The sequence below is a fragment of the Akebia trifoliata genome, chromosome 3 (assembly GCF_017979445.1).
Source record: "Akebia trifoliata isolate Shusen 1 chromosome 3, ASM1797944v1, whole genome shotgun sequence".
Lineage (NCBI taxonomy): Eukaryota > Viridiplantae > Streptophyta > Magnoliopsida > Ranunculales > Lardizabalaceae > Akebia > Akebia trifoliata.
In genome coordinates, this window is record NC_141377.1 from 49,240,927 (window position 1) to 49,265,525 (window position 24,599).

At 36.4% G+C, this 24,599-nt stretch overlaps 3 protein-coding genes across 3 annotated transcripts; 1 reads left to right on the forward strand and 2 right to left on the reverse strand.

Moving 5' to 3' along the window:
* Positions 1-5,982: 5,982 nt before the first annotated feature.
* Positions 5,983-7,638, forward strand: LOC147407622 (F-box protein SKIP23-like). Its single transcript, XM_086436279.1, has 2 exons — positions 5,983-6,115; positions 6,295-7,638. Exon 2 carries the CDS (start codon positions 6,318-6,320, stop codon positions 7,515-7,517), a length of 1,200 nt encoding a protein of 399 aa, XP_086292405.1. The 5' UTR covers positions 5,983-6,115; positions 6,295-6,317; the 3' UTR covers positions 7,518-7,638.
* A 2,304-nt stretch (positions 7,639-9,942) lies between these two features.
* Positions 9,943-14,988, reverse strand: LOC147407623 (Regulator of Vps4 activity in the MVB pathway protein). The gene is made up of 7 exons (XM_086436280.1): positions 14,805-14,988; positions 14,548-14,680; positions 11,722-11,825; positions 11,464-11,635; positions 11,062-11,202; positions 10,863-10,951; positions 9,943-10,734 (listed from the first exon to the last, which is right to left on the reverse strand). Exons 1-7 carry the CDS (start codon positions 14,855-14,857, stop codon positions 10,104-10,106), a joined length of 1,323 nt encoding a protein of 440 aa, XP_086292406.1. The 5' UTR covers positions 14,858-14,988; the 3' UTR covers positions 9,943-10,103.
* A 3,460-nt stretch (positions 14,989-18,448) lies between these two features.
* Positions 18,449-23,702, reverse strand: LOC147407624 (putative CoA ligase CCL5). Its single transcript, XM_086436281.1, has 5 exons — positions 22,427-23,702; positions 20,634-20,779; positions 19,717-19,784; positions 18,996-19,098; positions 18,449-18,905 (listed from the first exon to the last, which is right to left on the reverse strand). The coding sequence occupies exons 1-5, from the start codon at positions 23,646-23,648 to the stop codon at positions 18,792-18,794; spliced, it is 1,653 nt and encodes a 550-aa protein (XP_086292407.1). The 5' UTR covers positions 23,649-23,702; the 3' UTR covers positions 18,449-18,791.
* Positions 23,703-24,599: the final 897 nt, after the last annotated feature.

Sequence of the window (24,599 nt, forward strand, 5' to 3'; positions counted from 1 at the left end):
TTAGAATAAATGTCTTATATATATTTTACATTACATTATGTTTGTATCAATGATTTGACGGAACATGAATAATTGGTCAGACTGACAATTTAAATGGAATTGATCCCTAACTGATGAAAATCAACCTCATCTTGGCCCATAGAGACCCAATCATAATTTAGGGTTCAATTGTGTCCATGGCTAAAGCCCGATAGAGCACGACATTGAGTTTGTTTATTGGTTCATGGACTTTGAGGATATTGATTCCTCATCTTTTATGCGTATATGTATATGGCAATATGAATCGTTTATCATTTCTCCCATGCAACAATCAAGAGGAGCACTTGATTTCAATAACATCATGCAATTGGAACTTGAATTTGTCAAAACAAAGGTAGTACCACTCGATAAGCACAAATGATGTTTTCGATTACCCATTAACAATCTAGTCACGAGATCAAAGGAATCGGTATAAATTGATATAATCAATCGCACATTCTTTGGGAACATACGATCTATTGAAGGAGGGCATGGCAGTATCTGAATATGTTGCATTATATTAAGGTGCATAATAATGCACCAAAATCATACTTGATGAAGATTAGGTAATTAAGATGCTTATAGATGATTATATTTAACCTGGATCTTTATTTGTTTCAATGAAATCTCACGGGAGAAAAAACAAAATAATTTGGGTTTGTGGTGAAAAATACTCATATATATATATATATATATATATATATGTATGTATGTATGTGTGTGTGTGTGTGTGTGTGTGTGTGTTTTATACGTAGGACTGTAACTTGGGTGGGCCAAACCTAATCCGTTGGGTTGAATCCGACCTTGGTTCAAATCTGAGTATAGTTAGTTTGGGTTCGGCTTTGGGGGTTCAAATATAGGTATTGGCCAATCCGATTTACCTGAAATTGAAGATAAAATGATTATAATTTTAAAAGTATTTCAATATATATGCTTTTGTTCATCTATATATATTGAAAATAATTTGTGATTATTTTCATTAAATAAATAATTTCTTTCTTAGTAATGCTTACATACAATGATTATATTAAAACTTTAAATGTTTTACTTTTGTTGAAAATTTCTATTAACAATAAAAATAATTATTCTATTTAATCTTCTTATTCTTTTCTTTAAATTTGCTTATAAATTTATGTATATAAAATTTTGAAATACATTTTTAAGACAAATAATTGTAAATTTTAAATTTTTTACATGTCAATTATCTTTATATAAAAGCTTATAAGTACTCATTAATGAGGAATGAATTAACCTGACCTACCCGACTTGGGTTGGGATAGGATTGAGCATTTCATGCCCAAGGTCGGGTTGGGCATGGTGGAGGCACCTAATTATCTGGTTGAGTTTTCTGGTAATAATTCAAAAACAAACTTTGGATTTTAGAGACTTGAGGACAAGGCTCATGTCAAGCCTAGAAATCGACCGTGGATTGGTCAGTCTTCAATGAGGGGTAGGTTCTGGGGTACTACAATCACTATAAGGGATATACCTTGAGACACGCAACAATGCCAACCACTCATGAATTTCTTATTCAAAATCATTAGTGTGTAATACGTTTCTAAGTGCAACTCCAAACTGTTGTATGGAAATTAAAATCCTTTTTGTTTTAGCCTATTAATTGTGAATTTTTTTTGTTTCCGCATGATACTTTTGTTTCTGTTGGGTTTTACAGAAGTTGACCATTTAATTGTGAATGCTTGCCCTAATCTAAAGATTGGTAATAAAATGTCTCTCTCATGTGGCATATTCAATCAATTCTCCTGATGTGACATGTGTTAGAATCGTAGATTTATACTCTTTAAGATAAATAATTGCTTATATTAAACCCTAATCTAAAGAGACTGGTGATAAAATGTCTCCCTCATGTGGCATATTCAATCGATTCCCCTTATGTGACATGTGCTAGAATATGTGCAGTTATTTATCTTGAAGTGTATAGATCTATAATTCTAGCACATGTCACATAAACCATGGGATTGGCCGGGGAGGGGGTATTTAATCATTACTCTAATCTAAAAGGCCCCGATAAACAGGAAAACATGTATTCAGGTTTAATGGTTAAGTGGTTGTACCCTTGCTTACGTGGGGACATATGAAAATATGTGGACTTTTCATCATAGAGTTCAGATCTTATGCACTGTTGAGGCGTAGCAGGAGGGTTTCAATCATCCACGCTGGGTGCATTGAATTCGGACTCTTCATCATGCTACGCATGCATGCCAGAAAATTTTCTTATATTTTGTACTTTTTTGGGATGACGGGTTTTGGGTTTGGAAAACCAAAGCCTTTGGCTGGTGCAAGCAAATTTTGAGTCAGGTTCGGTTTGGGCTCATTTCTAATGTGGGCTGGACGAATCAGTCCAAATTTGAATTCTTAGTTGCACAAGAATTATTATAAAATCTAGGAGTATAACATTAAGGGACTATATGGATTGACATTTTTTAAGTGCTTTTGACTTTTACGAGGAGTCAAAACTCAGGCCGCACGAATGAAAAATGGAGGAAGCATAGTGAAAAAAAAGGAAAAAAGAAAAAGAAATTTGAAGAAAAAGAAAATAAAAGAAATGGAAGAAGAAAAAAAATAGAGGAAGAATATATAATAAAGCTTGTAAAAGAAACTTTTATTTTCACTCATCTCTCCTAAGTCAAATCAAGTTAGAAAATCTAATATTTACTTTTGAGGATAATTTGATCTTTCATGCAAAATCCATTATTGATTTGGTAATACTTATAAATTAAGAGAGCTACTATTGTCACACCAACTTTTATCAATGCCACAACAATTCCTATGTTAATCACCAAAGAATTATATACAGTTGGTGTGGTGTTAGTAAAAGTTAGTATGACAATAGTAACTATATAAATTAATAATGATTTGGTAATAAGTAAAAAAGAAAAAAACGATAATTTTTTGTTACATTTCCCTAAATGTATTGTTTAAAAAATCAATAATTTGTGGAAAAGAGTAATTTTGGAATAAAGACAAAACAAACTTGTCTCATTACTCGCTCTCTGAAATCTTAACATGCTTCAATACATAACTCTTTGACACAAAGAATATATATATTAAGATAAAAGAGATGCGCAATAGTAATAAAAAGAGGTCAAGATTATTCTTAGGATAACACTTTTTTTATTGTATAGCATCCAAAGAGATAATCCGATGCCATAGGGATGTAGGTCACAAAATTTTAAAAATAAATAATTTTCATATTTGATTTTTAATCTTAAATTATGGAGTTGGGCGGCTGTCCATTTTCAATACCTCGGATGAAGATAAAAAGAAATTACAATTTTCCTTTTTCTAATTGAAAGTTTCTATGATGAGACAATGGCTTAGTTTGCTAGATTGCCGGGCAAGCAAGATGATGATGTTCAAGATGGCCATGAGATTAACCAATCCAAAATAAGAGAACAGATAGATGCACAAGATATCGCCATGTTGGGGAGTAGGTCACTCATCAGGAAATCAAGTCAGTCCTTTTCTAGATGGAGGGTAGCAAAGCGCCAGGCCCAGATGGCTTCACAACTTTAATATTCTTTCAAGGGACCTGGAAATAGTGGGTGTTGATATGTTGAAGGCTATTCAAAGCTGCTTTACAAGTGGCAAAATTGGTAAAAAAAAGTTAATTCCACTGTAATAACTTTGATTCCTAAGGTGGAGATGGCCAAGAGTCTTGATGATTTTCGGCCAATTTTGTGTTGTAATGTTATATACAAGCGCGTCTCTAAAGTGTTAGCCAATAGACTTAAGAAAGTTGCTTCCAAGATTATCAGTCCTTGCCAATCAGTGTTCTTGCAAGGGAAGAAGATAGCAGACAATATTTTCCTCAGTCATGAGATCATCAGAAATTATCACAAAAACAAGGGGAACCTGATATTCATTATGAAGGTGGATATAAAGTAAGCTTATGATAGTGTCAAGTGGATTGCCCTTGACACTTGGTGGAAAATTGAGGATTCAAGCTTCAGTAGGGCCTTCTTTGAATCACGGGGAGTGAATGTTAACTATTATCATGTGATTCCCATATTTTGTAACTGGATCCCTCCTTCTCGAGGTGTCTGGAAATTGATCACGGACGGCTTCTTTAAAGCAATAGGGTGGGCATGGAGCGATTACTAGAGATGCAGGTGGGAATGTCATTAGGTTGTATGCCAAATGTTGTCAAGGGGTTTTAGTGTTGCACCATGAGCTTCATGCTATCCAAAAAGGGATGGAACTTCCCATGGAATTGTAAGTGTGACTAGCAACATTAGATCAATTGCCCCAAAGGATGTCCTCCTGCCAGATTGAGCTAAAATTTGGAGAGGTTTACCGAGCTGCTGACTTCTTGGTTTGTTTATTTTCTTCTTGTAATGTATTAGTGTGCTCTCCTCCTATTTGTAGGGAGTTGAGCTTGATTATGGAAAAGGGATGATGGTGGGCAACCTTTCCTTCTGATGTAATGGCCTTCTTTTTTAATGCTAATTTGGGTTCTGCCTAACCATCTGATTACCCTAAAAAAAAGGGTTTCTATAAAATCTAAAGGGTTGTGATGTTAGATTGCCAAATTGGTTGGTCAAAGGATTGGGAAAGAAAAATAATTTTTTATTATTTTTGAAAATATAATTTTTTTATTTATTTCTGATAGACGTTGAGGATTAGAAACTTCGTCAACTGCTGCTATATATGACGTGAGCTTCTTACTTGGTGAATATAGGAAGGGGGAGGGTTATATGCACTCCAATTATTATCAAGGGCAACTTACACCATAGCCAAAAATTTTATTGGGTTAAAAGCTTCCAAATAACAAATATAAACTTCTCACGAAAAATCAACTTATTCCAAAATATTTAACCGATATAAGACAAAATAAAATTGCCAATGGTGTGAGCTGCCCTCGAGAATAATTGTGGTGCGACCCTTTAGGCAGTCTTCACATCCAAGTAGCAAATTAAAAAAAATGCAAAAGTAACTTTCAAGACACTGTGTTGGATACTGAGCTGAAGTGGAACGGCACAAAATCGTTTATTTTTTCCTCGAGATTATTTGTGGAAAAGCAATCAATGGTTATGTGCACACCTCCACGTCATCTCACTGTTGAACTCTAAAATCCAACGTAGTTATTGTAGACATGAATAGTAAGTACTTTTCGTTGTAGAATGAATAGTAAGTACTAAGTAATGTATATATATATTTAGGGGTGTCAATGGATAGTCGAAATCCGAATCCGAATTCGAATTCGAATTCGAAAAATCGGATATTATCCGAAATTTTCGGATATCGAATTCGGATTCGGATGTTATTATAACATTCGAATGAGTTTCGGATACGAATTCGGATGTTACGAAATCCGATTCGATAATATCCGCTCCGATTTGAATACGTACGTTATATATTCATGTTATATAACAAAACTCATCTCTATATATATAGTCTTATGTATTCGTGTAATACAACGAAGTTTTACTTTTCACCCTTATCTCTCTAAACTTAAACGCAAGAACCAGACCTGTTCTGGTTTTCGTGGTTTTGACGATCTCCATCACCATTGTCTTTCCGGCCGGTTAGCATACAGTGATATCTCTCTCTCTCTCTCTCTTTTGCCAAACCCTTTTTTTGCTAACTCCATGACAACCATCTTCTTCGACGAACTCCATGACCACATCTTATCCGTCTAACGAGCGTCTATATCGTGCTTCATCTCCCTCTCTCTCGCTCTCTCTATAATTGTATGCGACTCGACGATGTTTTGGATTTCAAAAAGGGTTTTACAGCTGAAGAGATTGGTAGAGACTGAATCTAAATTTCGCAGGAATCGGATATATCGGATATTCGAATATTCGATATGCTTTTCGAATTCGAATTCGATATTGGTCAGTGATATCCGATCGGATTCGAATTCGAATTCGGATATCATTAAATATTTTCGGATTCGAATTCGGATATGCATTATCCGATCGGATACCTATCCGTTGACAGTATATATATTTTTATATTTTTTTCCTCTTTATAAAATTCTCTTTGTGCTCGTGCTTTTCATCTGCTTCACACGGTTTTCGTCGATCTAATCGTTGTAATCGATCTCCTCCAATCCTCAATCACAGAGATACATAAGGTAAGCGTTATCGAGATCTATAAAAGTTAGATGTTGCAGGAGAGAGAGAGAGAGAGATCAGAAATCTAGGGTTAACGTTATTTCGATTTTAATCTAGGGTTAACGTTATTTCGTTTTTGAGATTTGTGGTTTGTATCAAACTTGTGTTTGGAATTTAATTCCCTCTTCACTTGTTTCAGTGGTTCCAATTAAACAAACTTTGATGGGTGATTGGGCCAATCTTCCCAATGATTTGGTAGTGGCGATATCCAAGCTGTTTACTATGAACACTGATTATGTGAGATTTCACGCTGTCTGTAAATCCTGGCAATCCACTTTATCAAAGAGAACACGTCATTACTTACCATGCCAAGCTCCATGGCTGATGCTACCCAACAAAGACAACAATACCCCAAATCGTGATTTCTTCAGTATATCTGATAATAAGGTTCATCAGTTGGAGTTATGCAAGGCCAATGAGAAACGCTGTTGTGGATCTTCGGAAGGATGGTTGACTCTTGTAGAAGAACGTCCAGCAATCACACTACTAAATCCTCTTACAAGGACCCAAATTCAACTCCCACCAGTGACAACGTTTCCAGAAGTATTGGATTTCCGGGTCTCCGAAGTTGGTAATGAATATCTTTTAAGTCAAATTTGTGAAACTGATGGTGTCGCGTACACGAATACCTCTAGCCAAGCACACATGAAAACAAATTACTTGGTTAAAGTTGTATTGTCCAAAAATCCTACAGTAGACAATTTTATCGCCATGGCAATATTTGGATTTTCATGCAAATTGGCCTTTTGTAGATCAGGAGATGACAAATGGACTGTAATAGAAGATACTAAACATACTGCAAGCTATGAGGACATGATATACTTCAAGGGGCTATTCTACGCAGTGAATTGCTTGGGAAGGGTGGTTGCTTGCGATGTCACAGGACCTTCTCCCAAAAAAAGAATTATTAAACAACCGGTGAATTTATGTCATAATTATGACCAGAAGTATTTGGTGGATTTATCTGGAGAGCTCTTGTTGGTCTTTAAGCACATACAACCAGCTCACATTGATGCAAATGGTAACGCATATGGTTTCGGTCAAATATTATTCTTCAAAGTCTTTAAGTTGAATCATAGTGGTCAGAAGTGGGTCCAGGTGAAAAGCTTAGGTGACTCCATGTTGTTCCTTGGTCACAACTCTTCATTGTCTCTCTCTGTCAAGGACTTCCCTGGATGTAAACCAAATTGCATCTACTTCACTGATGATTGTTTTTACGGAGAGTTGTTCAGCGCTCATGGCGGTTATGATATGGGCATATTCAACTTGGAGGATGGCAGTGCCGAACCATTTCCATGCTACATGGAGAAGTCTAGACTACAATGTCAACCACCGATATTGGTCACACCCTCTCTTTCTTAAGAAATTTTTATGTAGCGCTTTTGTTAGTTGTGCTCATAGAAGCCTTTGTTCTAAATTTATTATTATGCATTTTGGTTAATGTTTTAAGAACTGATCTTTTACGACGAGTTTAATTGTGTTCTATTGTTGGTGTTTAGTCAAAAACTGAATTCAGCTATCAAAGTCTTTCTTACAATTTACTTATGAGAGGTTAATCCCATTACCCTGCAATAGCTATTTCACTTATTTCCATCGCCCCAAATCTTTTTTAAGGTATAGAGGATAACACCGTCGGAGCCCTTATTTACTTTTGTGATACTTGTTCCTGGTTAACAAGTTTGGGAAACTTGAATTTTCAAAGATCAATGTTCTTAAGTAAATTTACTTTTTCATCCCACTGGCCTTGAATTAAGATTTTAATTATTTTAGTTCCAGCAGTGTATATAGTGATTTTGATGTAATTTATTTTATATGAAGTTGACTAAATTTGGTGTTGAATTATGTTTTTCTACGTCAATGGTGATTCACTTCGTGTCTGTGGGTGATGTTAATGGATCTTCAATTTTACCTTCCTCTCTTCTCACCATGTCTCAAGAGATGTAAAGGGGCTTATGTGATACACTCAGAAAGATTGAACTATATTCAAACAAAAAATATGCTTTTCAAGACTGGTTACTAATAATCATTTGGCGAACAATTTGCATGAACCTTGGATAAGGAACAAAATATGCAACAAGCGTTTGTTTTGACAGGTGAGTATGGAACATATGTTTTGTGTTAATAAAAAATATGGTTATATATTTGGTCCTCTCATGTAAGATGGAATCAGAAGCAATCTTCTATGTGACCAAATATATAATGTTTAGGCTGTTTCAAGAAGAATAACAACTACTATTTCCTTAACATATAACCATATTTTTTTTTTTTCAGACCCAGAAATCTCTCTTTACTTGTTAATTAAGTGCATATTATCATCTCATCACCTACCAAGCTAATATCTTGGGTTTTTTTTTTGGATTATATATAGCTGACTTAGTTTTAACTATTGATTGACCCAGCAGTGCTCTTAACTCTTTCTTATCATATTAGCTTTTCTTCAAACAAACTGTTATTACAACATCAGAGCGGACTTCTCAACTTCAATATATTTGGTCCTCTCATGTAAGATGGAATAAGAAGCAATCTTCTATGTGGCCTCATTATCACAATAAAGAGGCATGAAACCATTGCTAGAAAATCCTAGCTCAGAAATGTCGGATCAAAGCCATAGAATCTTACATGTGCTATGAGCAGTGGTTCAGTATTCAACTTTAGCACTGGAGCAAGAAACAAGTTGTGTTTTTTTTACTTCTTCATGAAACTAAGTTGCCTCTAAGAAATGCACAATATTCAGAAGTAGAATGACGATATACTTTCCCTACCCAATCAACACAATACAAATCCTCAACTGGGACTAAACTTGATATATCGAGAGATATGATGGAGTGCGGTAAGATGGGATGCACAAGGAGCATACATGAATTAGCTTACTAGACTAACAAAAAATGTCATATCAATACTGATGAGAATGGATAAATTAGACGGCTCACAAGAAATTGGTATTATCCTATCTTCGATCGATTGAGACTAAATCATGAAATTATCACTACTAAACTTAAGTTGGTGATGAATGAACAAGACAATTAGAAAGAGAAGGGACAACAATCTTGAACACCATTAGATTAAAAACATGGTCTAGAAACAGATAAAATAAGGATTTGGGTGGGAACCTCCGAAATATAGATCACCCAAACCTATAAATTTCCATAAAACTCCAAAATAGAACAAATCAAGCTTACCTAAAAAAAGGAACAGGTTTGATTAGGTTCAAATCGAACAAAAAGCAATCAAACAAAAATCTAAAGAGCAAGGCTCGAACACCCTATATGATCAAAGAAACAACAAAATGAAGGCTATGGATCTTTTAATAGCAAAAAAAAAAAAAAAAAATGACCAACCCTATAAGTGGGTTTCTCAATCGGAAAAATGGATCACCATCGGATTACCAAATTACAAATTTCGAGGAAATGTTCTACATTCCTTTAACTCAACAAAAAAACATACTCTGAACATCACCCAAAATAATTGGTGAGAAGTTGATGAGACTCATGGGATGAGCTTTAGAGATGATTAGTAAAGCCCAGCGCTGACATCTTACTGACATTAACACAAAGAGATTATGAATTAAATTCACTATACACACACCACATTTACTATACACAAACCAACAATAAGAAAGCCTTCACCTTGTGAGATCAGAAAAGGTTATGAAGACAGACAACAAGCTCAGAATGGTTCAAAAATCATAAAGAGATTATGTTGATAAAATGTAACAGGAAAATTACGGTACTGTTCGTGCATGATAAAGATCACACAGAATCTATGACCAAAAAAATTTACATGAATGTTCAAGCAATTTGTAGTTTCTATTCATGTTCAAAAATCATATAGAGATTAAGTTGATAAAATGTAACAGGAAAATTATGGTACTGTTCAAGCATGATGAAGAACACAGAATCTATGACCAAAAAAAATTACATGAATGTTCAAGCAATTTGCAGTTTCTATTCATGGTTTGCGAAACTTAAGAGCTTCAAAGCGAGCAGAAAGTGCATCATAATCTGGCAATTTGGGATGAATGCGAGGAAGTGAATTACGTCTATATGAGCCAGAGTAATCTTCCCCGGCACCTTCATTAGGCTGGCAACCATGAGATGGAGGAGGTACTGGTGGAGGAACTCGATCAGGTGGAGGATGAACTCCACCTGAAGGTGTTTCCATCTCGATCTCTTCATCGCAGTCGGAGTCTAATCCGTCTGAATCATCAAACTTTACATCTGAATGCGCCTGTGCAGGGGCATTGTAGGTGTGCCTCCTATGAATTCTCTTATTGTCCAAATTGGTTGGTCCCATCTCATCGCTCAAATAACGAGACCTGTTAAAACTCTCTGACTCGTAGGTCCTCTCGGGGAGCTTGGAGTGATAGTTTATTAGTTGATCACTCGATATTGAAGGACCAGTGCTTGACAATGGATTAATGATACTATCAACAACATTGCTAGAACCACTGCTTCTGTTAGCCAGAAAGGCAGCAGCACGTGCTGCGGCCATTGCTTTCTCTGCAGACTCAGCGGCTGCTTTAGCAGCTGAAGCCGTGTCCTCGTACTGCATAGATTGTCCTTCCCTATTGTTGGATAAGCTACAGATGGGAAGAACACCAAAGACAATGGAACCATAATGAGTGGGTAATTTTTTTTTTAATCCTATTTTCGGATTGCAGGTGAGCTCATGAAGTTCAAGATATAAGTGCATAATATGATAAAATACCTGCTAGTAGACCGATTTGGCTGAACACCTTGTGCTGATACTGGCTTAACAGGCATGCTAGTAGCACTAATAAATGTGCGTGGTCCTTCCTGTGTGAGGGAATCATTGTTAATGTTGTATTATGTGTGTGTGTGTGTGTGTGTGTGTGTGTGTGTGTGTGTGTGTGTGTGTGTGTGAGAGAGAGAGAGAGAGAGATCACTATGAGCTCGTCAGGGGGCTTAAGAAGCTCCTTCTCGGATTCTGTTGTATCCCATTCAATCTGATACTCCTTGGCTATTTCCTTCATGAACTTCAATTTTACTTCACCAGTAGGTGATCTAACAGATAACTTCTCAATCAGCTACAAGGAAGAAGAAAACACCTGCATGAGCATCTCAAAAGAAGTGTAGGCAGAAACAAAAAACTTTGAACTACACATGACATCACAAAAAATAGTAGGAGGTTATTTTCCAAGGTTAACAATTGTAAAAGAAAAAAATATAGACCATTTACTAGAATTTTTTGGCTATCATTCATGGTCAAAATTTAGGATAAAACATTTCCTTGGGCTATTTCTGGTAGCAGCAACAGCTGCAATCAGAATATAATCACAGAGGCTTACCGTGCGATTCACGCCACAATTAGGACGCAATTCAGTTGCTGCAGAAACAAACTCCTTTCCGTACTTCTTTTCAAATATATTCCGAATTTTCTGTAGCTCTGGGATATCTGAGCACCTCGGAGCTGCAAATATTAAACTTGAGATCCCTTCTTTCAGATCTGCTGGGCATTCCCTGGAATGTTATCAGCCCCATGTTAAAATAAACCTTCCATGAAGTTTATATATAAACTTAATAGATGGATACTAAAAACACGTCACCTTTGCTTTGCAATGATTGGAAGTCGCACAACAACTAGTTCACAGAACAGCTCAATGATCTCATTTGCTGCCATAATATTTTGTTCTCTCATCACATGTTCAACCTACAAAACACCTCACTATGATCCATACCTCATTTAAACATTTACAAACTTGTGGGACTAAACACGGTAAACATTTAAAAAAAAAAAACAACTAATCCAGTAATGTTCCTGATATATTGTTTTTAATCAATTACAGCAAGCATATGAAGTTCACCACAAGTTGGAGTTACAGAGAGAGTAATGGAAATGCACCAATTTAGGGTACTCAGATATAGGTGTGTAGTGAGTACCCTTCCATGGATTCAGAGCTACAAGCAAGAAAGAGTGCACTTTGTTGTTGATTCCAGGACATGAATCAGAAGCCTAAAAAGTCGTAGTTGATTCCAGAGCTACAAGCAACAAAGGTACTCGCTACAACACCTCTCTTTCCATAATCTAGTTTTGTGTAGACTTATTCTCAACTTATACCACTTCGTCAGAAAATAACATACGCCACAAAACATACTCTTGACTTTGTGCAATTACTTCATATAAGGGTCTGTGGATACTCAACAAGAATCTTCTTTTGAAGAAGTCCTAATTAATCCTTTATTCTTCGTTCGAACTATTGCTTATATACTGTGCACAATTTAATGTTAGTCTACATTAATTAAGTTCACAATTTAATGTGGCGAGCATACGTATGCATCTTGGAAGCATACCACTAAAACTGAAATCGTCCACATCAAGATTTGGGATAATTCATGAGGAGATATGAATGTGATGTTGCAGATTTCCATCTCATGTTGACTGAAGAGACAATGCAATCGAAAGCCTAAGGTAAACTCCTAGCCATTGCCAAGTGTAGGAGACTCCTATCCACAAGATGACACGAGGGTTTCCGCTCTGCCTAGTGTTGAGATCCCTATTTTCAAAGAATCAAATCTAATTCGAAGTTAGCAATAAAAGTTAAAGGGGGGAGTTAAAAAATTGTTTTCTCAAAAGGAGTGGATCCACTGTAGCACTTTTCCGATGGTTGAGAGAGCGCCACATGGACAACACACAAAATTACTTGTTCAATGGCATCCATTTTTGAAGCCCTTGATCAAGCCATTTTTTTAAAAAAAAATCTGATCTCGGCCATGAACCCTAAAGTGCTGAGGTGTCGTCTTAGCCACGTGGTTGCTCTCTCAACGTTGAAAACAGTGCAACAAAGAAAAAATGTTACAGAATATCTGTTACCATTCTCAAAAAGGTGAAGAAATAAAGGATGTGACACCAAAAATAGTTGAAATTGAACAGGGATAAGATAAACTAAATTTGTGCTCCGCACAGCTAGCTATGAAAAAAATAATTCTAGAAGAATTACATAACTCGCCAATGGAGCCTACTCGCTCTCAATAACAATCCTATAATGATGTTTCATAAAGTGGAAAATGATTTACCACAAAAATATCTTCTATATAGGAATAATTGTAATTTTGCAAGAGCATTTTATGGTCTTTAAACCCAAATCTCTATAAATCTTAAAAGAAGATCAATTGAAGAGTCTTCGTAAAAACAAAGGAAGAAAAATGTAATTCAATGTTCTCTAATGAACCAAATCGAAGTTATGAACTTAATCCAGAGAAGAATCCAAAATCCAAAAAATTGAGGAATGCGTCATTGTGCACTAATACTGTAAAGGAATGAGACAATAATTTTTTTTTTGTTATCAGGTTGAAATTCAAGGATACACAGATGTAGTTATTTGGTAAAGATTGTAACAATAAAAGGTGTACTTCCAACCATGGTTACCAGGCTGAAATTTTGTTATCAGGTTGAAATTCAAGGATACACAGATGTAGTTATTTGGTAAAGATTGTAACAATAAAAGGTGTACTTCCAACCATGGTTACCAGGCTGAAATTTTGTTATCAGGTTGAAATTCAAGGATACACAGATGTAGTTATCCAGTATAGATTGTAACAATGAAAGGTGTACATCCAACCATGGTTACTCCTGGGAAGAATAATTATTTTCTTGCTTTGGTATTAAAAAAAAAACAGGGGTGTTTTTTGGTACACTGAAAACAAAATAAAGCACAAATGCACAGGAATGACATGTGCCGTAGGGTAAAAATTCTTCTTTACCAAGGATCTAATTTACAAATAACAAACTGAATGAAAAAAAAAAATTTGTGATAGAGATCTAATTTCGTGAACCACAGAGTGGAAAATACATCTCCAAGTGTAGAAACATAGAGTGGGCAAGAATCCTTCAAGTGTAACACACAAACAGACATTTTAAGTAAATCTATGACAGCTGAAATCTTCTCCAAGCATTCAAAGGAACACAATCAGGGTCGAATAAAGATATTTTGGATCAAACATAAATTCAGACGGTTGGCTTGATTTTGGGTCTATGCTAAGAGATTTGACACTATATTTTACAATGGCTAATCTGGGCTTGGGACCAACAGCTACATTACAAAATTTTGATGAATTATAGAATTATGGAATGTAGCAACAATGCTTCATGTAACGTGTCCATGATACAAAAGGGCATAATCAGTGGTAATATATATCCCGATCCGAGCAATCTAATTCTCATTGTCAAACGAGATTGACCACAGTGTCAAGTTGGGCTATATAAGGAGGCATATAAAAATTACACAAATCAACAATGGTATGCAAATTAAAGCCCTAATTTTAACTCTAACAATGACATAATCAAGAAATTGAAACTATAATTGGAATTTAAAAAATATAAATATATATATATATAGAAAACTTTAGAAACCCTAATCTCAAATGAGAGGTACCCTGATCCTAGCGGTGGCATCTTGGCCCGACTGAAGAAGCAAGGCGACGTCTCGCCTCATCTGCTTCACCACAACCTCTCTCTTGTTCCTCAGTAGCTTTATCCTCGCTGTCGTCAGTTTCGCCATTGTTTTGCTGTATTTTGAGTTCCAGCGGATCAGAGAGAGATACATTCCAATAATAAAAAAAAAAAGGGTTTTTATATGAAAGATAATGCAAATAAGAAGTGATGAATGAAACGCAGCGAAAAAACCCTAACCATTTGGAAGATTTGAAGCCCCTTCGAAAGATTGAGATCCCGAAATTCACCATGTTGTTACAGGGTTTCAATGAAGCTTTGGCAACAAAGGTGATGGAACCTCAGTGAAAGAGAAAAGAAAATAAGACAAGAGTGAGGGAAGTGTAACGGTCACCTTGTGATTTGTGAGTGATTGGAAGAAACGCTTTTTTGGTGACTCAGGTGGGGCCACCGACTTATCGTAGCTGTTTGAATTTTGACATTTTTGGGAAAGAGAGCCGTTATACAGCACTCGACAGGCTAATAAGGGAAATTTAATATGGGTGGCGTTATTTACACACACCTAAAATGCTCAATCTACATAGTGTTGTCAATTGAGCCCGTCGGCACGCTAGCCCGGCCCGCCCGGAAAAATAATCTAGGGCCTTAAAAGGTAGGGTTGGGTTAAAATAATTTTCAGCCCGTTAAATCTGACTTGGGCTAGGTCCTTCAAGTTCTCAACCCGGCCCGTTACATAATCTTATAGAAATATTTATAATATATTTAATAAAAAAATATTTCATACAGGCAAAATATGTTGTCTAAGTACAATTTAACTCAATCCATTAACCTTTGTAAGTTAATAAGACATAAATTTGAACTTCGAGACATGCACACAAATTTATTTCTTTTGAAAAATTCATTTTTTTGATTAAAAATAATGAATTTGAGTCATTTTATTTGTCCCGAACCCTGCCCGAGCCCAATAGCGCTCAACCAAGCCCAGTCTGAACCCGTCAATTGGCACATCTATCAATTTAATGGCAAAATATCCACACACAAAAAAGATGTTTTACCATGAGTGAGGATCCCGAACGGTGTCCCATTCCAGTAGAATAGTAAAGATGTTACGTGGCAATATATGGTTGGTGTTTAAAACACATCAGAATCTTATGTGTGTTAAATTCAACCAAAACATCACGCAGACAGAATTTGTTGTAATAGAAATAGGACACTGTTCTGGATCGTGACTCTTTTACAATTTACTTTTTTAATTTTTTTTTTTTTTCAAAGGGTACTACATATAGGGGTGTCAACGGATAGGTATCCGATCGGATAGTGGTGTATCCGAATCTGAATCCGAAATTTTTTAGTGATATCCAAATTCGAATCCGAATCCGATCGGATATCACTAACTAATATCCGAATAAATTATCGGATATCCGATTCGAAAACTATCCGAAACTTTTTTACCATTCAAAAATTATTCGAAAAGTATCTGAAGGGTTGAACTGTTGAAGTCGGGAGGAAGAGGTGAGGCGATGAGGGGCTTCGCCGCTGCCTGAGATTGTGACTGCGAGGGGTTGAGGTCGTGACTTCGCCACTACCGCGATGAAGAAGAAGATGAGCCGTTGCCTGAGATCGTTGAAGACGACGACAGATCTGTAGATCTGTGCTTTGCCGCTGCCTGAGATCGTGAATGCGAGGGTTTGAGGTAGTGAGGCCATGCCGCGATGAAGAGGAAGATGAGCCGTTGCCTGAATCGTTGAAGACGACGACAGTTCGTTGAAGACGACGACGGATCTGTAGATCTGAGTTTCGCCGCTGCCTGAGTTCGTAACTGTGAGGGGTTGAAGTCATGAGGCGATGCCGCAATGAAGAGGAAGAGTTCAGTTGCTGCCTGAGATGGTTGAAGACGACGACGGATCTGTTCGACTGTTCTTTGACAAAACAAGTGAAAATTCTTTAGTTTTAAAATAAAAATAAAAATAAAATGGTATTTATATTATTAATTTCGGATTGGATATTATCGAATCGAATTTATCTATATCCGAATTCGTATCCGAAACGTTATCGGATATTCAAAACTATCCGAATCCGATATCAAAAAATTTCGGATAATATTCGATTTTTCGAATTCGAATTTGGATTTCAGCTATCCATTGACACCCCTAACTACATAGACCTGCTTGAAATACCCAAAATAAATAAATTATAAGTCATAAAACTACTAATCACGATAATTCCAAACATTTAGAGCTGGTGCATCCACTACTCGATTTCCTTCATGGAATATATGTACTACTTAGTATGTGCCACTGGATCAATTCAAGCTTACGATAGATCATTCTAATCCAATATGCATGGAAACTGAACTCATTTAAACGGTCCAACGAAAATCATGGAATCAACCCAATAACAATTAACTTTATGCTATTTTGTAAATTTTGAAACAACATAAATTTGTATTTATGCAAATTATTTTGAGGAAATTTTTTTGAAGGAAAAGTCTTTCAAGTAATATATAAATTTTTATGTCCCCTCTAAAAATTCCTTTTGAACGATATTTTAAGGACCTAAAACAGTACAAGTAAAAGTTAGCTTGTTCAAGGACTAGTAGTTGTTGGGTTTAATCATTTTTTTTATAGATAATTTCCAACATGAAAATTAGGTTTTTGGACCCAATAACCCCACGAACATTTGAACGATTTTTTTAGGACCCACAACAGTACAAGTAAAAGTTAGCTTGTTCAAGGACCAGTAGTTGTTGGGTTTAAGCGTTTTATAGATAACTTCCAACATTAAAATTAGGTTTTTGGGCCCAATAACCCCACGAACATTTGAACAATATTTTTAGGACCTACAACAGTACAACTAAAAGTCAGCTTGTTCAAGGACTAGTAGTTGTTGGATTTAAGCATTTTTTATTGATGACTTCCAACAAACAATAAAATTAGGTTTTTATTTGGGCCAATGGATAGAATAATTACAAATCGCCAACAAAGTTTGCTTTTATTTTAGGTCTATCAAGAGATTGGCCGAAGGTTCATGGGTCCGTGGGCCAAAAAGTGTGCCACAAGTTATTTCAGTTGGACATGATTAGAGATCGAATGTCAAAGTAGTCATGAATGATGGATTCTTCATGATAAAGTATGGACAGGAAAGAAACACAAAGAATGAATGCTCCAAGAATCACTTGGGTAGGCAATATGATTATGAGTTCAAGTTCCTCCACCCACAAAGATTTATCCAGTCTTGACAGGTATGTGTGGTTGCATGTACCCAGGGGATTTGGATGAGATATGGTGCTCTAAGAGGACAGTTACTTCACTCCTGCTAGTTGAGCCTACAGGTCCGGACACCCCCTATCAAATATATATACCCTAAAAAGCATACTAGAGGGTGGCATGAGTTATAAAAATTAATATTTGATTTGAAGTTAAAACTTAAAATGTATCGCTAGCGGGCTGCATGAGTCATATAAATTAGTATTGATTTGAAGTTAAAATAGTTTGGTTTTGCAACATGTATCATTTAATACAGGGCAAAGGTACTTTTGTTATTATTAAATTAAAAAAATTAATTAACGTAGATCTGATTCGAAAATACTAAAAAAATCCATCGGTTTGAATCAGTATTGATGCAGGGAGTGGGCTGTTTTGTTATTAGAACCATGCTCAAACCTGAAATATTTGAATTTTCCATGGTAACTGGTGAAGCTCCATTGATAATATACTGTTCCATGTGTATAAGCCCATAACTTCATATTTATCAATATCATTGTTTAAGAAAATTTCTTAGTAGTTAACAAAATAGATGACAAAAGGTTGCAATAATTCAAGAGGAAGACTGGAAGAAACGATCATCTCCCAAACCAGATATGGAGGTTGCTAGAAGGAGAAAGCGAAACACACCAAATAGAGGGTTCCCATTACTAACAGACAGACAGTAGTTAAATATCTTCAATGGGTCTTGTTCCTTTTGGCTAATGAAATTAAGAGAATCAATATTGCATTTATGCCTAAATTTAGACAACAATATTCACATAGCCCTGTTGTTCATTTATCCATTTGTGATTGCAGAATGGGACTACATATCTCCTATCCTTCTTTGACTTTTGACACCTAAGAAGCGGACTATGTATCTGTATTTTCTGGTTCTTAATCAATATATGTCACGATGCTTAGTAAAAAAGAAGAATTTAATACAATATCCTTTCGAAAAATAGAGAGCAGAGATGTAAGGTTCTCAAAGGTTTGAGGTTGCAAGCTTGATCAGATCCTTTCTGAGAATCTTGCCAGATGGGTTTTTGGGTACAGCATCAACAAATGCAACTCGTCGGATTCTCTTGTATGGAGCCACCTACACATAGATATTAATATTCTGAGAAATACAGTTTAAGAAATGTGTTAAAGCTGATGTTCAATATGTGTAGATTTTGCAATTAATTACCTGTTTTGATACAAAGTCCATGATTGTGTTTTGTGACAAATCACTGTCTGCTTTTCTCACCACATATGCCATGGGAAACTGTCCTACCTCTTTATCAGGAAATCTGTAATTCAAGAAAATCATACTTACATTTCTCCAACTTAAGACAAAGTCTACAGGTCCTTATATTAATCTGACTTCACATTAATTCTGATTTTACATTTACAACATATTTCTATTTCTAATTATCAACTTGAAGCTTCACTTCAACACTGCTCAAGGCTTCACTTATCCAAAACATATTTACCTTGAATTTCCAAAGCAGCCTTATTTTTTCTCTCTCTTACCATCTTACATGAAAAACTTGAGCTATAATGCAGCATAGAAGAGATCAATTTGCAAAATTAATTTCCATTATTTTTTATTTACTAAGCATACAAGGGTGTTGCTAAGCTCTAATGTGTTTAATTCAGGGTTGTATTTTGAGTCCAAAGATTGGATGAAAGGATCCAACACCAAAACATATCAGTAAATTAAATTTCCAAACAACCCTTCAGTATGACTAATATATTTAAAGAGACTATTTAAATGTTCCCTCCATCAAAGGCCCAATTCTTCACTTATCTAAAGACATCTCTATAAATTAAAATATCAAGATAATCCTACCTAATTTCCTGATTAATAAAATTTTGGAAACTTAAATAATAATAAGACTTGTTTAAAGTATAAGAAAAATACTTACGGTATGACGGCAGCATCAACAATTTGAGGATGGGTGAGCAACAGTGCCTCTAATTCTGCTGGAGGGACCTACTCAACCAAGGTATTCAATAATCAATATCCATCCATCTGACAAATTCCATGAACATTTCAATCCTATACAACTCATATTAAACCTTCTCATGTTCTTAGAAGAAAGGACTAGGCTGCTTTCATAGTGTAAGACCAAATTCTAATCATGACATTACGAATGAGTTGATATATGCTTACTCCCCTTTCTTGTTCTTGTTTGTACTCCTGCCTATATATTTTGTTTGACCATCCAATCGTAAAGTGATATTGTTTTCACGGTGCATCTCTTCTATAAAAACAGTTCATTTCTACATTACTAACCACAAAAAACGACCTGAAATAATAGTTTAATTGGATAGTAAGACATTCTTTATTTCAAGTCAAATTTTTATGAATTTAGGAATTCATAATGCCTAATTTTTTTGTAAGGATGGGACACAGATTACGAACATGTCTGTACAATGTTGGACAGTCGAACGTGACAACTCATGGAACCCCTGAATGGGAGTTCAAACAGGGAGTAAGGCCAGGGAATTCATTATGTGATTATCAAATCTAATGACCATAAAGCCAAAATCACTACTCAAGCTAATTTTCTGTGCATAGATCATCAAAATATTCATAAGTGGGGCCAAACAAAATTCTCTGAGGCATAGAGCATTTTGTGGAGGTGGCATCAATCTTTTTGTGTCACCCCGTGAAGCTCTCACATCGAACTTGCACTCAAATCTTGACCATATGAGATCTAAGAAGTGATCATCAAATTAACCGTCCAAATTGATTAGTGCAGTCTCAAGGATTTTTTTTATGTTATAAAGGAATGTACCATTTCAAATAAATAAATAAAACAATTGAAGTTGCATTCACCTGATAGCCTTTGTACTTGATGAGCTCCTTCAACCTATCAACCACGAAGATGTATCCATCATCGTCAATATAGCAGAGATCACCAGTTTTTAACCACCCATCTGTATCTAAAGTTAACGCAGTTGCTTTTGGGTTGTTTAAGTAACCTACAACAACACCATTACCACTCCATCAACCCAATGTCATAGTCCTAATAATAAGCTAAAAGGTAATTAGCACCAATCAATGCTAGTGCTCTACTTTTCTTGTGCACACACTCAATAGACTTCATAATCAATATATAAAAAATAGACTCATAACCAAAAATGAAAATTATGACCGAAATATTGGAGGTGTCACCAAAATTCCATATGTCATTCTTTGGGCAATTGAGCTTATGAATGTTAATTTGAGACCAATCACTTCGTGGAAAAAGACACTGAAAGTCAGCATCATTGATGACCTCTAGCCGTTGCATTCAAAGCATTTTGTATTAGTAGGGCTGTCAATGTGACGGGTTTGGGCCAAACATGGACCAGATTTGGGTAATGTAATTAGGCCTGTTTAGGTATTGGATCGAATCAGGCCTAGGCCCGATTCATGTAAGGGCAGGATTTGGGCTCAGGAGTTGGTCCCATCTGATGCACTTTCCCCATAACTTACATTATGTAAATAGACGCATGACATTTGTAGGCTAGCCCAGCTAGTAAATAGGTAAGAATGCTTGCAGTCCAGGCTTGGACCTGCATCTTTTGTTGTTAGGCCCATCCATAAGATGGGTCGGGTTCAAATTAGTATTTTGAGACCTGTTTAGATCTGGCACAATGACAGGCCGATGTATTTTGAGACCCGTTTTTTTCTTCGGGGGTGGGGGTGAGGAGTCACTGTATCAGTTTGGCTTTTAGCCTATGCTCCACCAAGAGGTGGGCCAAACATCTCGTAGGTGGGCCTATGTGTTTTTAAGATTTCTTTACCAATAATTGTATTTTTTTATTATTTTATTATAAATATATGTCAGCTAGTGATTTCGACAGATGGTTTGAGCTGTGGGCTTACGACATACTGCAGGGTTGACTTGAGCAACGCTCCTATATAACGGACGAATTTGCGTGCAATGTAGCACATTCTTTTGGGCCCACTCATTTACAATTTTCGGTCCAATCCTGGGTAGATACTGACTTGTAACGGGTTATGGGATGGGATGGGCTGGGATGGGATGTCAGTACTCGGCAGTATTACCAAATAGATTGTGTCCAATGAGATATACATGACATGTCGGATCAATGAGATTCATTTCTTTCTCTGGAATCAAACTTACTTTTCTCCCAAGGTCCAAAGTCATTGGACACAAAAGGCATCCCACACACAAACTTGAAATAAGTTCTTAACGGCAGACGTTTTGTACACGCGTACGACACACTAATGTCAATCGAAAAAGCATTTGAAAATGTTCCTCAATAGTTTGGCACTAAAGTGTTTAACATCCAACGACATGGAGACAGTTCTGATTTCCGAAGATCCCACACATCTTTCATTAAGATGCCTGAGTTCATTTTTTTTTTTTTTTTTTTTTTTTTGAAAATTAAAGGAGGGGGGGGGGGGGGGGTTAGGCAGACCCCAACCAGAAAAAAGAAGGGCCTGAGTTCATTTTTCCTAGACCGAATACATATCCAATTAAATCGAATCCCAAAACTTGTATCTAATTGAATCGAATCCCTAGAATGCAATACTTCATCGCAACCATGCGTTTGATGAAGAGCAGCAAACATCGTTTGACATTAGAAGAATCTTTTTTTTTTTTTTTTTTAAATTACCTTTCATGACGGAAGGTCCACGGAGCCAAAGCTCGCCCGTTCGATTCACCGGTAACGCATCTCCAGATTCTGGGTCAACGATCTTAGCTTCCAAAGAGGCCGCCAGCAACCCAACAGTACCAAACCTCATGCTCTCCTCCAAGGAATCAGTTGATGAACCTAGTCCTGTTGTCTCCGTCAAACCATACCCTTGAAGAATCTGGACCGCCGGATAAATCTCCAAGAACCTTTCGATTACTTGCTTACTTAATGGGGATCCACCAGATAAAACCGACTGCAACGACTTCAAACTGTATTTCTTCCTGATCTTCTCAGCATTATTGATCAAAGCCACCAATACAGGAGGCACAATTGGCAAGTAGGTCACCTTATACGTGTCGATCGCAGAGAGCATCTCATTCATATCGAATCTCGAGAGAACCACAACCGTCGATCCAGACGCTAATAGACCTGCCCCGAACCACGCTAAGCCGTAGATGTGGAACATGGGAACGGTACCAATCACAATTTGTTTTCCTCTAAGAGCTTCTATCCGACTAAGAACATTTTGAACCATCACTATGAGATTTCGATGGGAGGACAGTACGCCTTTGCTGTTACCTGTAGTCCCAGACGAGTACAACAGACACGCCGTATCATCCTGGTTGACTCGGTCTTTGACGAGTTTCTGACTCGGTTTTTTCTTCATCATTGCTTCTAATGAAGAAACGATCCTTGCGTTGCTAATGCTAGCTGAGTTTTCTTGTTCTCCGATTAGAACGATAGGGAGATTTGTGCCAGAGAGTTTCGGGAGAAGAGTTTGAGTCGTGAAGGCAAGAATCGGTTTAGAATCGGCGATTTGCGAACCGATTTCACGAGTTGTGTTGAGAGGATTGGTTGTCGTAACGATAGCGCCAATAAACATGATGGAGAGACAGATTACAGGAAAGAAGATGGAGTTTGGTGAGAGAATGAGGACGACATGGCCTTTGCGAATCCCTAGGTCAGATAGGCACGTGGAGACTGAATCTACCGCTCGCCAGATTTCGGAGTAGGTGAGATGGCGACCTGTGGAGGCATCCATGAAGGCGATCTTCCCGTTGTGAGGGCGAGAAGAGATGAAAGTAGTGACATCGAGATACTCATTTGAAGGGAGATGCATTGGTTTTCTCTTGCTGTAGAAGATGGAGTTGGAGTTGCAGAAGCCGCTCCTCGGGTTGATCGTCATGCTATCTTGCGCCATGTCAATGTGAGTATGGTAGTCTTTCCCACTTCTAGCCTTATACTATGGGAGAGCATGTTCTTCGTTACTTGGAAAGAAAAAAAGTGAGAGTCCAGATCGTATGCACCTGAGTGTAGGATTGAAACGCTCTTCCCACACCTCAATACACGCCACGTAAGTCATAATCACAGAATTAGCGTATAAAACATTTTCTTTTAAAACTTTCTTACCTTTTACGGCTTACGTGGCGTGTATTGAAGTGAGGGTGGAGGATTGAAATCCTCCACCCTCGTTGCATACGATCTCGACTTAAAAAAAATAAAAATAAATATTAACCTCAAATGCCGTTATCCCGATGAAAAAGATATGATCCTCTACTCTTACCACGACATCCGCGTATCCAATCGCGTACAAAAACTGCGTGCATTTATCATGACTCTTTTGGGCTTTAGCAATACCCTTAAAGATTCTCTATTGAATCTCTGAATTAGTTAATGTTTTTTATTTTTTGGAACCAATTTCATGTTAACTCTCAAACATTTTTACAATTGCACTTATCTTTCCTTTCATATATAGTGATAAAGTTCATATGCTAATTTACTATTTTACCTTTTCATTTTATTTTATTTATAAAATTAAAAATAAAAAATATGAACTCTAAAAATGTCCCTACCGAAGCTTTTACAATAGAAAGGATAAAATAGTCCTTATAAAAAGTATAAAAATCATTTCTGTTGACAGCAAGTAGACAGAAGGGGAAAATGAACCCATTAGATAATTATACAAGAGGGGTAAGTGCAATTGTCAAAATGTTAAGGGCAACATATAGAATTATACCAAGTCATATGTTGGTGAAAGTGTAATTTACACTTTTTTTTTTTTTTTTTTAATCCTTATTTCATCTCATGGTATCTTTGATGGACTGTCTTAGGAAGTTTGATAATTAAAACCAAAAAAATTCCTAAAAAACAA